The sequence below is a fragment of the Aspergillus terreus genome, genomic scaffold (assembly GCF_000149615.1).
Source record: "Aspergillus terreus NIH2624 scaffold_12 genomic scaffold, whole genome shotgun sequence".
Classification (NCBI taxonomy): domain Eukaryota; kingdom Fungi; phylum Ascomycota; class Eurotiomycetes; order Eurotiales; family Aspergillaceae; genus Aspergillus; species Aspergillus terreus.
Genome location: NT_165935.1, coordinates 790,307 through 804,509, shown reverse-complemented (window position 1 = coordinate 804,509; position 14,203 = coordinate 790,307). Strand labels below are relative to the sequence as shown.

Sequence of the window (14,203 nt, the reverse complement as noted above, 5' to 3'; positions counted from 1 at the left end):
GCTCGCGCGGGAACATGGGGGGTACGTCAGTCTGATTTGGAGAACCGACCTCGTCGGAATTCGTGCCTCTCATCCGACTAACCCTGTCTACCAATGACCTGTACAGGTGCATCATAGTGGATTCAACTCGCCGCGGCAAATGTAAGTGCCTTCATCACGTTCACGGGGATCATCCGGGATGTTGGATGCTGATTCAACTCGACCGCCGCAGTGATGCCTGATGCCTTATCCAAAACCGTCCCCATCTGGTGCGCCGTCATCAACCGAGCCCTGTTCCCGTCCGACCCGGCTTTTCACCCCGTGCAATTCCCGCCGAATTTCCTGGGGGCCTCGGAGGAGTCGCAGATTGAACGCCGCATCGACGGTTTTGTCCAATCGCTCAAGGTATGTTTCCTGGTGCTTTGCGCCTCGCTCACTCCGAGTACAGTTTTTGCTCACCGGAGACCAGGACCTGAAACTCGACCTGGATGATCTCAGGCAGCAATTAGGCCGGCCCATCCGCGTCGCCTGGGCAAATCGCGCATACTTCCACCCGACCGATCTGCGCAAAGGCGCCGGCTACAACCTATTCGTCCTGTGCTCCGCCTCCAAACGGGTTCATGGCGCGGAAATGTCCGAGGGCGGCTACATCCAGGGCGCCGGCGACGACAGCGAGGCTTGGGCCCACGGGCTCACCCCACCCGTCTTCTGGCCCAACAAGGATCTCCTCTTTCGCACTCCCGAGGAGGATCTGCCCGAGCTCATCGCGCAGCTGGTCGAGACCCATCGCCCGCACGGCGCCGACCATCAGGCTACGCGCATCGCGCCCACGCGCAACCTGTACATCAGCCAGACGGATGCGCGGGTGAATGACGGCGGTCGCTATGACCTCGTCATTGACTGTAACGGGGATCCGCAGGCTGCGCAGGATGATCCGAGGCGACTGCATCTGGGGTGCGCATCGCTGAAGCTCGGCAGTCGCGATCTGCGAAAGCAGCTCGACAAGGTCCAGACGTTTGTTGCCGCGCAGCTGGGTGCAGATCCGTCGCGGTCGTTGCTGGTCACTTGTGAGTCGGGGCAAGGATCTATCAGCGGGTGCAGCGTTGGCGATTTATTTGCCTATTCTACGACGAGAACGGTACGTTGATATCGGTCGGTCTGATAGCATGCGCTGACCTCGGCAGGAAACTTCTCTACCGCCCCCACCCGACCACGCATGGACAAACAGTTCATCCGCCAGCGTCTCGCGTGGATCGTGTCGTCGAAACACGAGGTGAATCCGTCGCGGTCTACGCTGCAGTCTATCAATGCCTTTCTGATGGAGCGACCCGATTACTGACCCGGGCAATCCAGTCATTAGAGCTTCGCATTATGTATCATCATCTACCTCCCATCATGGGTATCTATCATACACGACGGCCAGTCTACTCGTTCACCACGGCCTCCACAATAGCCCCGCTGCTTCCCTGGTCCAGCCCGTCCAGCACGGCCATATCCTCCGCGCTGATGTCAAAGTCGAAGACGTTCGCATTGGCGATGATGCGATCGGGGTTATCCGTCTTGGGCAGCGGGACCCATTCCTTCTGCAGAGCGTAGCGTATCAGGACCTGCTGAGTGGATTTCTCGTATTTCTTCGCCAGATCGACGAGCGTAGGGTCGCTGGCTTTGTAGTTGCGCACAATGGGCGAGTACGCCTCCACAATGATGCCGTTCTTCTTGCAATAGGCGTCGATCACGCGCTGCTGGCACCACGGGTGCAGCTATACTTGTCAGTACCTCTTTCAACGGAAAGACCGGGACGGGAAACCAACCTCAATCTGATTGACATGCGGCGGCCACACCTTCGCATACGACTTCATCTCCTCGATATGCTGCACGCCAAAGTTACTCACGCCGATGCTCCGCGTCTTGCCCTCCTCGAGCAGCCGCTCCAGCGCCTGCCACAGCTCCTTGCGGCCGGCGGGTCCGGACTTGGAGCTGTGGATGAGGAACAGGTCGACATAGCCGTCGGGGCCGCCGATCTTCTCAACGCTGTCGAGGAGCTTGCCGTAGGTGGCGTCGGGGGAGCCGGCGGGGCTGAGGATCTTGGTGGTGACGAAGAGGTCGCTGCGCGGGACGCCGGACGCACGGATGGCCTCGCCGACCTCCTTCTCGTTGGCGTAGAACTGCGCGGTGTCGATGTGGCGGTAGCCGGTCTGGATGGCCTTCAGACAGGACTGCACGCACACGTTGGTCGGGGAGCGGTAGACACCGAAGCCCAGCCGGGGGATCTTGACGGCGGAATTGGGGAGGGGGAGGACGTCACTGAAGGAGTATGCGGACATTTCGATGATAGAAGAGTTTATTTAGGTATGTAGGAGGAATAGTTTGTTGCAGGCGTTAGGTAGGTGGGTGGTAGTTATATGGAAGTGGGAGAATCCAGGCGGTGGTTTTTTCCCCTCTGCCCCGCCGGCGCTGATGATATCATCCCCGCTTTGGATCTGGCCCGATTGCGCCATTCTTTTCTTTTCCGCCAACTATGGCTATGGTGGCTACTGATTTATAAGGTAAAGAGTAAACAATAATTTTAGTCATGAGTCAGAAGCTCTGTTTTTATACCTTTTAGTTAATGGAAATTCACCGTGGTGTTGATTGTGGTGTACAAGGCAGGTATCTATTTCGCAATGGAAAGACATCCCGTTTGGCCATCACATAGACAGCTATTTAGATCGCCCGTTACCTAGGTATACTCTGAATACTTGGGGACTAGAGATGACAATCTATGGTTGGCTCTCCATAACCCAAGCGCCGGCGCTTAGCACGCATGTCGATGATAGGTGACTCGATCACAGAGACAACACAAAGGAAATAGATTTCGCCATTAAACGCTGGGGTCCAGAGGCGGTGAGATCAGCGCATTATAAGACAGTCTAAGCCTCACATCCAGGTACAAAGTACCTACTACTCCCCTTCGCAGCACCATACACCATGAGCTCCAAAACCACCATCCTCTGTTTCGGCAACTCGCTGACGGCAGGATACCACCAATACGGGCTGGACTATCACCCATACGCGTGGGAACTCGAAGAAAAGCTAAAGGCCGCCTTTCCCTCGCACACCTTCCAGGTAGACGTTGACGGGCTCCCGGGCGATCTGGTGATCCACCCACCGGGACGTTTCCTCCCTCGACTCCAGCGGAGATGTGCGTATACCTACATCTACATTGTTCTTGTGAGACCCCGGAACATATCTCCATCTAACCATACAGCAGGCGCAGAGATCTCGTATGACTGGGTGATAGTCCTCGGGGCGACCAAGTCAGTACTTCTCATATCCTACCCTCGTCGAGTCTGGTTCAGTGCTAATTAGAGCGCAGTGACCTGGGCCATGGGTATCCAGTTGCGCGCATCTTCCCCGCCCTGGAAGAAGCCTGGAAAGCCGCCCTCGGCGCCGGCGCGAATGTTCTTGCGTTGACGGTGCCGGAGTGTGCGGCTGTCAATAAGAATTTGGATGCGAAACGGGCGGAGTTGAACGCGCAGATCTTGGGGTACCAGCATGAGAAGTTGTAAGTTAAGCTGATGCTTGATTTCGAAGTGATGTGTTGCTGATCGGGCACTTCTAGCCATGCGTTTGATCTCCATTCCAAGGTCCCGTACCATGCTGCGACGGAGGAGTTTAGAAAGAAAGTCTGGGATGATGGATTGCATTTGACGCCGGCCGGATACGATCTGGTTGGGAGCGTAGTTGGTGAGCATCTGGTTCAGTTGCTTTCGGAGACGATGAAGCAGGGATAGATAATATCTGGAGCGAAGAGTTCATGGATGGTTCATGGTTCGTATTCACGGTAGTAGCCGATTCATCCAGTGGTTGCTGTGGGGGCCCAAGGGGGAAGTTTGTTGACGGCCGATAACGACGCCGCATAAGAATAGAACAGAATCCCAAGAACCCCCCTGAAACCAACGCTTTGTCAATGCGTTGTTGTGTCTATTTCGGTCTGCAAAGAAGAAAGAATAATAAACTAGATAATCCGTCACTGAAAGGCGTCGGCCACTACTGCGCTTCCCCACCACAAGCCTCCTTCAGTCGCCCCGGCGTGAAGATCCTGCCCTTTTTCCACTATTTCCCCCCTCCGTCTTCTATCATCCCCTCTTTCGTCTCCATCACTTTCACTCCCCCTCGACCCTCCCTTTCTGAATGCCCCGTTGACCACCCGCCATCATGTTGACCGTTGAGACGCAGTGGGTCAATGTCCAACAGAAAACCTTCACCAAATGGTTCGTCTGCCACGCTCCTCCCCCTCGCCAGCTTTTTGTGGCCCATGCCGCAGCCTATCATCGGCCAGCCACCACTAACCAACCATCGGTATCAGGCTGAATGACAAGATCAAAGTCCGCAACCTCTACATTGAAGATCTCGTCACCGATCTCTCCAACGGAGTGAGTACATCCCCCCGTCGCCCGATTCGTCGTCGAGTCCGCTGCTGACCACGGTTCGGGTCTGGCACAGGTCATCCTCATCCATCTCCTGGAAATCCTCGGCCGCGAAACCCTCGGACGGTACGCCAAAGACCCCCGACTGCGCGTGCAGAAATTCGAGAATGTCAACAAATCGCTCGACTTCATCCGAGACCGCAAGATCCAGACCATCAACATCGGAGCGGAGGACATCGTGGACGGGAACCGCAAGATCATCCTCGGGTTAATATGGACGCTCATCTCGCGCTTCACCATCACCGACATCAACGAGGAGGGCATGACCGCCAAGGAGGGACTGCTGTTGTGGTGTCAGCGAAAGACCGCCCTGTACCCGGGCGTCGAGGTGCGCGACTTCTCCACGAGCTGGAACGACGGCCTGGCCTTCTGCGCGCTCCTCGACAACCATCGCCCGGACCTGATCGACTTTGACGCCCTCGACAAGAAGGATCACCGCGGGAACATGAAACTGGCTTTTGATCTCGCGAGCAACGAAATCGGTATCCCGGATTTGCTCGACGTCGACGATGTCTGTGATGTGGCGCGCCCCGACGAACGATCGCTCATGACCTACATCGCCTACTGGTTCCATGCATTTTCGCAGCTGGAGAGAGTCGAGAATGCTGGTCGCCGCGTGGAAAAATTCATTAACAATATGCATGGCGCGTGGGAGATGCAGAACTCGTACGAGCGTCGCATGAAGGAGCTCCTGCGCCTCATCCGCGAGCAGCGCGAGCAATGGAAGAATTCTTCGTTCGAGGGCACGTACAAGGATGCTAAGGAACAGGCGTTCCAGTTTTCCCAGTACAAACGCAACCAGAAACGCCAGTGGGTGGCTGAGAAATCCGATCTAGCCGCCCTTCTCGGAAACATCAAGACCAAGCTTAGTACCTACCGGCTTCGTCCGTACGATCCGCCGGCGGAACTACGATTGGAGGTGTGCGATCAGGAATGGGAATTTCTCACGCGCGACGAGCACGAGCGCAGTCAGCTTATCAACGAGACCATTCGGGATATCAAGAATGCCCTCCGTCGGTCATTCGCCGACAAAGCGAATGATTTTGCCCTCACACTCAAGACCCTCTCCCTCGCGATATCTGGACTCGACGGCGAGGTTGAGGATCAACTCGCGCATGTGAAGAGGCTGAACGATAACCTTCCTCCGCTGGACGCATTTTTGGACACCATCGCGGCCATTGACGAACAGTGTGTTGAGGCGAACATCGAAGAGAACGACTACACGACCTACACGCTCGACGAGCTTTCATATGAACTTTCTTTGGTCAAGTCTAGCATCTCGAAGAAGCTGGCCTTCTTGGAAAACCAACTGGTGGCCCGAAACATGACAAACCTGACCCCGATCCAACTGGAAGAGTTCGAGTCCGTCTTCCGGCATTTTGACCGCGACGCATCCAACACGCTTCAAGAGCTGGAGTTCTCTGCGGCCCTCGCGAGTCTGGGTCTGGTGTACGACGAGGATGAGATGCATCAGGTATACATTGAGACGTGCGGTCCACAACGACTGGCGCAAAATGCGGGTGTCAGTTTTGAACAGTTCATCCAGTTCATGGTCAGCGTCACCGAAGACCAGAACACCGCCGAACAAGTCCTGCAGAGTTTCCATGAGGTTGCGGATGGAAAGGTATGTTTTCAAACCCCGCTGTGAAGACGCATCTAACGAGTTCTAGCCGTATGTCACGGAAATGGACCTCCGACTGTCCCTTATACCGGAGGAACTTATCGAGCACCTTACGCAGACGATGCCCAAGCACCAAGGACCGGTCAAGTCGCAGGATCGGGATGTCCCGCAGTACGACTACATCAGTTTTATGGGCAAGATGATGGCGGACGAGGATTCAGACGATGCATCTACTAATGGACAGGGACAGTAATTGCATTTTGGTTGTTTAGCACTGCCGGTGTTGTGTGTTCTTTCTTTCATGGTGCCGGTGTTTGGTGGAGCTAAAAGGAGGTATTGCATGCAGTCTCAGGTTGTTTTATTGCATTACGGTTGGTATTCTTTCTGCTTTTGAAGGTGCAATCTGCATGTATACCACATCCCTAGTTCGTACCATTAGTCCAATATAGCGCTCAGTATTCGCTGAACAGACTGTCCTCTGATATTTGGTACTCTGTAGTATAGTGAATCACGTGATACCCTGAAACAGAAGGCGGCGTCGCTCTCACTTCCGACCCAAATTCCGTTACCCTCGTCACTCCAAGCTTCCATTGCATCCTCCCTCGGCCTCAGTTGTTTGGCCACCTGTTTTAATCCATTGTCCTGTGCAACGCTACAGCCTCACAATGTCGAACATGGACCGCAGCCTGGACGAAATCATTGCTGAGCGTCCTGTGAGTCCTTTCTGAGCCGTACTTCAGATTGCATCATACCGGGAATGCTGACACGAACTCAAGCAACAGCAGCGACAGAATCGCGGCCGTCGCCCTCAAGGTCGTCGCAATGACGGCGTCAAAAAGGTTTGCCATCTTCCCACGCGTTCGATATGGATTGGCTATCCCAGGGCGCAGGCTGTGACCAGTCCTAACGTCCCATCACAGGTCCTACCTCCTGTTCTCCTTTCGAATCCTCCCAGCGCATCGTGAACAAGCAGAATACGCACAAAAACAGTGATGGAGCAGTTTCCCTGTGATTTGAGCTGACCTTGTCCTCTTTACGACCGCAACAGTCTCACAGAGAAGACCGTGTCGACCTAGATCTGTACGTCCGCCGACGCTGAGGCTGTGCAATTGCGGTGGCTAACTGGTGCAGGGATTGGGTACACGACAAGTACGAAGACGACAGAGATAGTGCGTTTGAACTTCACCCGACGGCTTCCGGCCGACTATGTTTTAACACTGCTCTCAGCACGCCCGACCCGTGCCCATCGCCGACCCCGCGGCGATCGCTATTCCCCCTCGGGGGATACGTATGTTTCCCAGTGTTTTGAGGACGAGGAGGAGGCTAATCGACGCAGCGGCTCGACCACCGCGAAGCTCCGCGTGGAGAATTTGCATTATGATATCACCGAGACGGATCTCGAGGTAGGATGCATCGTATTTGCTATGGACTTCATACGCTGACTACGGCAGGATCTGTTCTCGCGCATCGGCCCCGTCTCGAACCTAACCCTTGTTTACGACCGCGCCGGCCGCTCCGAGGGCGTCGCCTTCGTCACCTACAGCCGTGTCAGCGACGCCCGCACCGCCATCAGCGAGTTCGACGGCGCAAACGCCAAGGGTCAGCCCATCCGCATCACCCTCGTGTCCACCGGTGGCGGCCGACGAGACCGCAACCCCTTCGACAACGTCGAGCGCCCCCGCGGCAGTCTGTTCGACCGTGTTGAGCGCCCCCGCAATGCGCGCAGCTTGAGCCCTGGCGGTAGTGATGGCGAAGGTGGTTCCCGTCGGCGGAGAGGTGGTGGCGGTGGTCGGCGCGCTGGAGGTGGTGGTGGACGGTACCGTCGCAGCGACGTGTCGAAGCCCCCGCCCGACCACATCGACCGGTATGTCCCCGGAGAGCGGTCGCCGGGTCCTCGGGCGAGCAGTGGTCGGCGACAGGGCGGCGGTGGCGGTGACGGCCGTCGGATGGTCAACGGACGTCCGCGCAAGACTCAGGAAGAGCTGGATGCTGAGATGGATGACTACTGGCTGTGCGATGCTGCGCTGAGCGCGACAAGAGCTATTCCCGAGCAACCCCCGCAGGTTGCGCCTGCGTCTACGGCCGCAGCGGGTGATGATGATATCGACATGATTGAGTGAGGGTGAAGTCTTTCCCTATTTTCTGTGACTACTTGCTAGGTATCTGCTGCTATTTGCCTTATGGGTTCTATGGTAGAGCAAAATGGACATTCCTTCTTCACTCGTATGTTGTTGTGGTTGTAGGTATTGGTGTGAGAATGGTACTGTGATGTACATACAGCAGTTTGACGTCCGGCTGCGCCGTTCCTGTCGGGTGATGTATGATCTACATGAGTGATCTCCATCCGTTTGTACAAAGGGAGGCACTAAAGCACGGTATTTCGTGGGGTGTTCCTTCACCGCCAAAGGCCGTAGGGTTCTCTACACGCCTTCCACAGCTTGATGGTCCCGTCCTCGCTGCCGGTGCCGTACAGCTTGCCGTCCGGCGAGAAGCTGACGGACCAGATAGGGCCGTGGTGGCCTTTCTGCACTTCTATTCACCTCGTTAGTAAAACGGTTCCAGAGCGACGAAGACATCCACATACCAAGTTCCTCATCCGTATGCAGATCATACACCCGCGCCCACGTATCGTCCGCACTACCCGTCACCAACCGGCCGGTATCATTATTCACCGCAGCACTGGCAACCTCGTACCCGAAATCCGACTTCTTGAGCAATCGGCCCGGCGCCGCCCCGTCAAACAGGTACACGGATTTGCCCGCGGCGACAGTCAAAATCCCTGGGTCATTCGGGCGCGTCGCAAGCGTATTCAGTTCGCAGCTGCCTATGGAGCCCTGCACAGCGTACTCGAGCACGGGGTGTCGCGAGCGCAGATCCCACCAGCGGATCTTTCGGTCCTCAGCCGCCGTGGTGAGGATGTTGTAATCGCGGTTCCAGACGATGGATTTGATGGTGCCGCCATGCACGCCGGGGCCGATCTCGTAGCTCGTCGCTGCGCCTGCGCCTGCAGCGGGAGGCTCGGCCGTCGCGGGGGACGGCAGCGTCGGCGAGGAACTGCTGCTGTTGCCGCCGCTGCGCGAGAGGTCGAAGATGCGGAGCTTTTTCTCGAAGCCGCCCGTCGCGACGACCTGCGGCGAGGCCTGGAGCGGGAAGGCGACGGCGCGGCAGATGTGCGCGTGTTGCAGGGTGTGCAGGCATTCGCCGGTGTGGGTGTCCCAGACTTTGCTGTGGCGGAGGATTAGATGGTGTGAGATGGAGGGGGAGGAGGGGCGACTCACGCGGAGAAATCGGCGGCGGCGGTTGCGGCGATGGTGGCGTCTGTCGAGAGGCGGGCTTGCCAGACGGCGCCTTTGTGGCCTAGGAAGGTTCCGATCCTGCGGGGGTTAGCTGTGCTTGTTGCAGATGGTGAGGAGAGGGGAGGGGACGTGCCAGTCGCCGGTGATGCCGTCGCGCAGCATGGGGTTATTGTCTGGTGGGAGTTAGTGGAAGGTATGAATGCGGTGTCGGGGAGTGGAAGTACCCTTGCAGGCGGAGATCAGGTAGTATTGGTCATCTTCGACGGCGGAGGAGAAGTTGATATGCGGGACTGGACGGGAGTGTCCGTGGCAGGTCAACGGGACAACCTTGGGGATGTCTGTAGTGGGAGTGAGCATTGATGACTTAGACGAGGATTTGAAAGCGTAAAGCTTACCGGACGCCATTTTCGCAAGGAATTGGAGGTATAGAGTGTCAATTGGTGAAGGTTGTTGTTCAGGAGAGCGATTAGGTGTAGATGGAGCGAATCACCATGGAGCACGGGGGTAGAAAGGAATAACACCGTAGGTATGACAAGCCAATGCCGGTAGAAAACAAGTCGTTGTAGAAGTACACAGAAGAAAATTCGTCAATCTCGTCAAGTCATCAATCCATAGATAATGGCGGGGTTATGGGAATCACAAAGATCAGCAGATGAAGAACGAAAACGACGAAAGAACGAGGAGAAATGAAGGAAAGAAGCTCGACTCCAAGACAAATAATCCACCAATCCTTCGAGCGTGTAGAGATCCCCAGTCCGACGGGAGGAAGATGAGAGGATGAGTGAGGCCGTGGTTGAGAACTTGAGGTTGGAGAAATGATGTCGTGATATTATGTAAGCCGGAGAAGGTTCAATTATGTAATCACTACAACTCTCACCAATATTCCGTCCGTAGAGCATTTAGGCTGTCTATAGGTGTCTGCAGGTGTATAGATCATTGTACCGATCGCTATGGTATACGCTATAAGACGACCTAGTATCCATTACACCTTGCAGTCGATGAAGGGAAATATATATATCCGCACTCCGGCTGTACATTCTACTTAAGCTGACTGCTAAGAACACAGAATGACATGAGATCCATATCACCTCATATATCCTGTTGATCTAGGTGCTTACCACGTGCAGTAGTCCCACTTTAAATGGTACTAGGTAGTAAGACAATAACCAGTGGATTGATCCCATCTACAACTGTACTCCGTACCTACATATTGTAGATAGCTCATTGTCAGCTAGTACTAATGAGGATTAGGTGCTCTGTCAGCATCACGTGCCTGGTTCTAGCAACTTCCAGCTGCTGACCGCCCACGTGAGCGGTACCTTCTGGACTCCGCCGAGTGCCTGATCGGGAAACAACAACCAACCAAAACGGGCGGAGTCCATAGATCGAGAGACCACCTCAGTTCATGCAGCTCTCCTCCTTCATCGCTCTCACCTCTACGCTGCATAATCCATCCCCATTCTCCCTTCAATTCTCCCTCTAGTATCATCTTCTAACATCCCTTTTAACCCGCACCCCTCCCCACTCTTTATGTATGCCTGACTTCAGGATCTCCGCTTCTTTGGAGGGCCACGGCGATGATGTAAGAACCCCGGATGGGTCACCCTGGCCACAACAGTCACCACAACGACCCCCCTTTCTTAAAGAACACCTCGTTAACCTGACAATCTTTCTTTCTAGGTCCGCGCTGTGGCTTTCGTGAACTCCAATGCTGTCCTTACGGCCTCTCGAGATGCAACGGCTCGCCTGTGGAAGCGTGTCTCTACCCCGCCTCCTACCTACGATTACTCCATCGTTTCCCACGGCTCCGGCTTCATCAACACCTTAGCATATTATCCCCCGACACCCGAGTTTCCTGAAGGCCTCGTCCTTTCCGGCGGTCAAGATACCATAATTGAAGCCAGACAACCGGGGAAAGTAGCCGACGACAATGCTGACGCAATGCTCCTGGGCCACGCCGGCAACGTCTGCGCCTTGGATGTCTGTCCCGAAGGGGGGTGGGTTGTCAGCGGTGCTTGGGACTCAACGGCGAGACTATGGCGCGTGGGTAAGTGGGAGTGTGACGTCGTGTTTGAGGGTCATCAGGGTAGCGTTTGGGCGGTGTTAGCATATGACAAGGACACGATCATTACGGGTGAGTTGCCGTCTGCAAACTGTCACCTATCACAAACGCTCATTTCCGTCAGGCTGCGCCGACAAACTCATTCGCATATTCAATACGTCTGGAAACCTTATAAGAACCATCAAGGACTCTCGCGACGTTGTCCGCGCCCTTTGCAGACTTCCTGCTTCCAATCCGACTGGTGCACACTTCGCCGCCGCCAGTAACGACGGTATTATCCGACTCTACACTATCCAGGGTGATATAGTCGCTGAGCTGCATGGCCACGAGAGCTTCATCTACTCTCTTGACGCCCTGCCCTCGGGCGAATTGGTTAGTTCGGGAGAAGACCGTACGGTCAGAGTGTGGAGCGGGACACAGTGCGTCCAGACTATCACTCACCCCGCTATATCCGTCTGGAGCGTTGCAGCCTGCAGGGAGAATGGCGATATCATCACCGGTGCGAGCGACCGCATCGCCCGGGTCTTTAGTCGCAGCGAAGATCGGATAGCGAGCCCCAACGTTGTGCAACACTTCGAGCAGACTGTGAAAGAATCCGCCATCCCGCAGCAGCAAGTTGGAAACATCAATAAGGAGAAGCTCCCTGGGCCGGAGTTCCTCAAACAGAAGTCGGGAACCAAAGATGGACAGGTGCAGATGATCCGGGAAGACAACGGCAGTATCACCGCGCACACTTGGTCTGCAGCCTCGCACGAATGGGTCGCTGTCGGCACGGTTGTCGATGCCGCTGCCAGCAGTGGCAAGAGAACAGAGTACCTCGGACAAGATTACGACTACGTATTCGATGTCGACGTGGAAGACGGCAAGCCTCCTTTGAAACTACCTTACAATGTTTCTCAAAATCCTTACGAAGCTGCGACAAAGTTCATCCAGGACAACGAACTCCCCATGAGCTACTTGGATCAGGTGGCGCAGTTTATCGTCCAGAACACGCAGGGTGCAACCCTGGGTCAGTCTAGTCAGGAGCCTGCAGGATCCGATCCCTGGGGCCAGGACAGACGCTACCGCCCGGGTGATGCTGCTCCTGAGCCTCCAACTATCCCTGAGTCTCGTCCTAAAGTTCTTCCTCAGAAAACCTACCTCTCCATCAAGTCCGCAAACCTCAAAGTAATCGCCAAGAAGCTGGGCGAAATCAACGACCAGCTCGTGTCATCAGGGTCGAAGGAATTGTCTCTGAGCCCCCCTGAAGTGGAGACGGTGGTGGCTCTGTGTGGACAGCTCGAATCCTCGGACCGTCTCAAGCCCTCGCCTGTCGTCGAAAGTGGCGTGTCTTTGCTGTTTAAGATTGCAACTTCATGGCCGGTTCCGAACCGACTCCCGGGTCTCGACCTGCTCCGTTTGTGCGCGGCATCCACTCCAGTGACGGCTACCGTCGACTACAGTGGCCAGGATCTGATCTCTGGCCTTCAGGCAAGCGGGGTCTTCAATGCACCGCTGAATGTCAATAACGCAATGCTGGCCACACGTATGTTTGCCAATCTGTTCGAAACCGACGCCGGTCGTCAACTGGTTGTGAGCAAATTCGATCAAATCGTGAGTGCTGTGCAGTCGGCATTGGCAAATAGCGGAGCCACACCCAACCGCAATCTGACCATTGCGGTGGCGACGTTATACATCAACTTTGCTGTTTATTTCACCTCTGAAGGCCGGGAGTCTGCGCCCGAGTCTGCCGAGCGGGGCCTGGTGCTTCTCGCGGACTTGACGAAGATGCTTACCGGTGAGAAGGACTCGGAAGCCGTATATCGCAGCCTGGTGGCGTTGGGGACATTGGTGACGTCTCTCGGAGAGGAAATTAAGAGTGCTGCGAAGGAGGTTTATGACGTGGAGAAGATTTTCGGGGTGGTGATGGGGTCTGGTCTTGGGAAAGAACCAAGAATCAAGAGCATTGTTGGGGAGATCCGAGCAGCCATGTCGTGATCTGATAGTTGATAAGTGTATTTACATGTCAATACCAGGATAGTACAAGCAAGAGTTCCAATATACCAGAGAATGATCAAAGATTATTATTTATATTGAAAAGGCGCATTCAGAACATGATTGTATCAGGCTCTACATGACCCGTCATGTACGCAGCTGTCAGAAAAGGAAGCTCACAGTCTTCCCTCCGCATCGACGCCCACCTCCACTACCTGATCAATACCCGGATACTGCGGCAAATCCAGACCATACTTCTCCGCAATACTCCTTGTGAGGAACCTTCCGCCCAGAAAATGGCGCCCACGGTAGAACTTGACACACGGCTTCGGTGCCGTCAAACTAATCAGATACTGCGGCATGAACTTCGCTCCGGGCCCGTCCTTTGGTGGCCCGCTCTCGATATCCCACGAGCTGGGGGCGTCGACGCTCAGCACCGGCACGGGAGCAGACTCCATCGCGGCGATGATGGCGGGAAAGGGCTCGCGCAGGGGGCCGCCGAAGGAGAAGCCGAAGATGGAGTCGACGAGGAAATCGGTGGTTTTCAAGGCGGCAGGGAAGTCGGTGATGAAGGGGACGGAGAGGTTGTGGAGTTGGGTTTTGAGGCGCTCATTCATGTCAGAGTTGGCTTTCTCCATGGTTGGGAGAGGGGGAACTCACCTGGTAGAGCTCGTTCTTGCCTTCTTTTGGATAGTAGATGGACGGCGTGTAGCCGTACTGTGCGAGATGGCGAGCGGCGACAAGACCGTCTCCTGCTGGATGGGTGTATTAGTACTGGTGTCGAGGAGGTACAGGGGGAGGC

General features: G+C 55.4%; 8 protein-coding genes across 8 annotated transcripts in view; 5 read left to right on the top strand and 3 right to left on the bottom strand.

The window, feature by feature from the left end:
- Positions 1-213: 213 nt before the first annotated feature.
- ATEG_08275 (uncharacterized protein) lies at positions 214-1,318 on the top strand (the record flags this gene model as incomplete). Its single annotated transcript, XM_001216896.1, has 3 exons — positions 214-384; positions 428-1,117; positions 1,208-1,318. The coding sequence occupies 3 exons, from the start codon at positions 214-216 to the stop codon at positions 1,316-1,318; spliced, it is 972 nt and encodes a 323-aa protein (XP_001216896.1).
- Positions 1,319-1,711: 393 nt separating this feature from the next.
- Positions 1,712-2,303, bottom strand: ATEG_08274 (aldo/keto reductase family protein; the record flags this gene model as incomplete). The annotated part of the gene is made up of 2 exons (XM_001216895.1): positions 1,712-1,739; positions 1,831-2,303. The coding sequence occupies 2 exons, from the start codon at positions 2,301-2,303 to the stop codon at positions 1,712-1,714; spliced, it is 501 nt and encodes a 166-aa protein (XP_001216895.1).
- A 643-nt stretch (positions 2,304-2,946) lies between these two features.
- Positions 2,947-3,527, top strand: ATEG_08273 (SGNH/GDSL hydrolase family protein; the record flags this gene model as incomplete). Its single annotated transcript, XM_001216894.1, has 2 exons — positions 2,947-3,275; positions 3,335-3,527. The coding sequence occupies 2 exons, from the start codon at positions 2,947-2,949 to the stop codon at positions 3,525-3,527; spliced, it is 522 nt and encodes a 173-aa protein (XP_001216894.1).
- Positions 3,528-4,176: 649 nt separating this feature from the next.
- Positions 4,177-6,322, top strand: ATEG_08272 (alpha-actinin, sarcomeric (f-actin cross linking protein); the record flags this gene model as incomplete). The annotated part of the gene is made up of 4 exons (XM_001216893.1): positions 4,177-4,232; positions 4,328-4,394; positions 4,465-6,072; positions 6,119-6,322. 4 exons carry the CDS (start codon positions 4,177-4,179, stop codon positions 6,320-6,322), a joined length of 1,935 nt encoding a protein of 644 aa, XP_001216893.1.
- A 412-nt stretch (positions 6,323-6,734) lies between these two features.
- ATEG_08271 (putative RNA binding protein) lies at positions 6,735-8,189 on the top strand (the record flags this gene model as incomplete). Its single annotated transcript, XM_001216892.1, has 5 exons — positions 6,735-6,782; positions 6,846-6,908; positions 7,118-7,149; positions 7,201-7,357; positions 7,521-8,189. The coding sequence occupies 5 exons, from the start codon at positions 6,735-6,737 to the stop codon at positions 8,187-8,189; spliced, it is 969 nt and encodes a 322-aa protein (XP_001216892.1).
- Positions 8,190-8,613: 424 nt separating this feature from the next.
- Positions 8,614-9,770, bottom strand: ATEG_08270 (WD40 repeat domain-containing protein; the record flags this gene model as incomplete). The annotated part of the gene is made up of 4 exons (XM_001216891.1): positions 8,614-8,660; positions 8,711-9,294; positions 9,348-9,456; positions 9,590-9,770. 4 exons carry the CDS (start codon positions 9,768-9,770, stop codon positions 8,614-8,616), a joined length of 921 nt encoding a protein of 306 aa, XP_001216891.1.
- Positions 9,771-10,899: 1,129 nt separating this feature from the next.
- Positions 10,900-13,404, top strand: ATEG_08269 (WD repeat PLAP family protein; the record flags this gene model as incomplete). Its single annotated transcript, XM_001216890.1, has 3 exons — positions 10,900-10,947; positions 11,046-11,412; positions 11,552-13,404. The coding sequence occupies 3 exons, from the start codon at positions 10,900-10,902 to the stop codon at positions 13,402-13,404; spliced, it is 2,268 nt and encodes a 755-aa protein (XP_001216890.1).
- Positions 13,405-13,577: 173 nt separating this feature from the next.
- Positions 13,578-14,203, bottom strand: part of ATEG_08268 (NADHX epimerase) — a gene marked incomplete at both ends in the record, with an annotated part of 940 nt that continues 314 nt past the window's right edge. Inside the window, 2 exons of the mRNA XM_001216889.1 lie at positions 13,578-14,009; positions 14,062-14,156. Coding sequence (XP_001216889.1) covers positions 13,578-14,009; positions 14,062-14,156 — 527 coding nt within the window. The remainder of the gene's footprint in view (positions 14,010-14,061; positions 14,157-14,203) is intronic.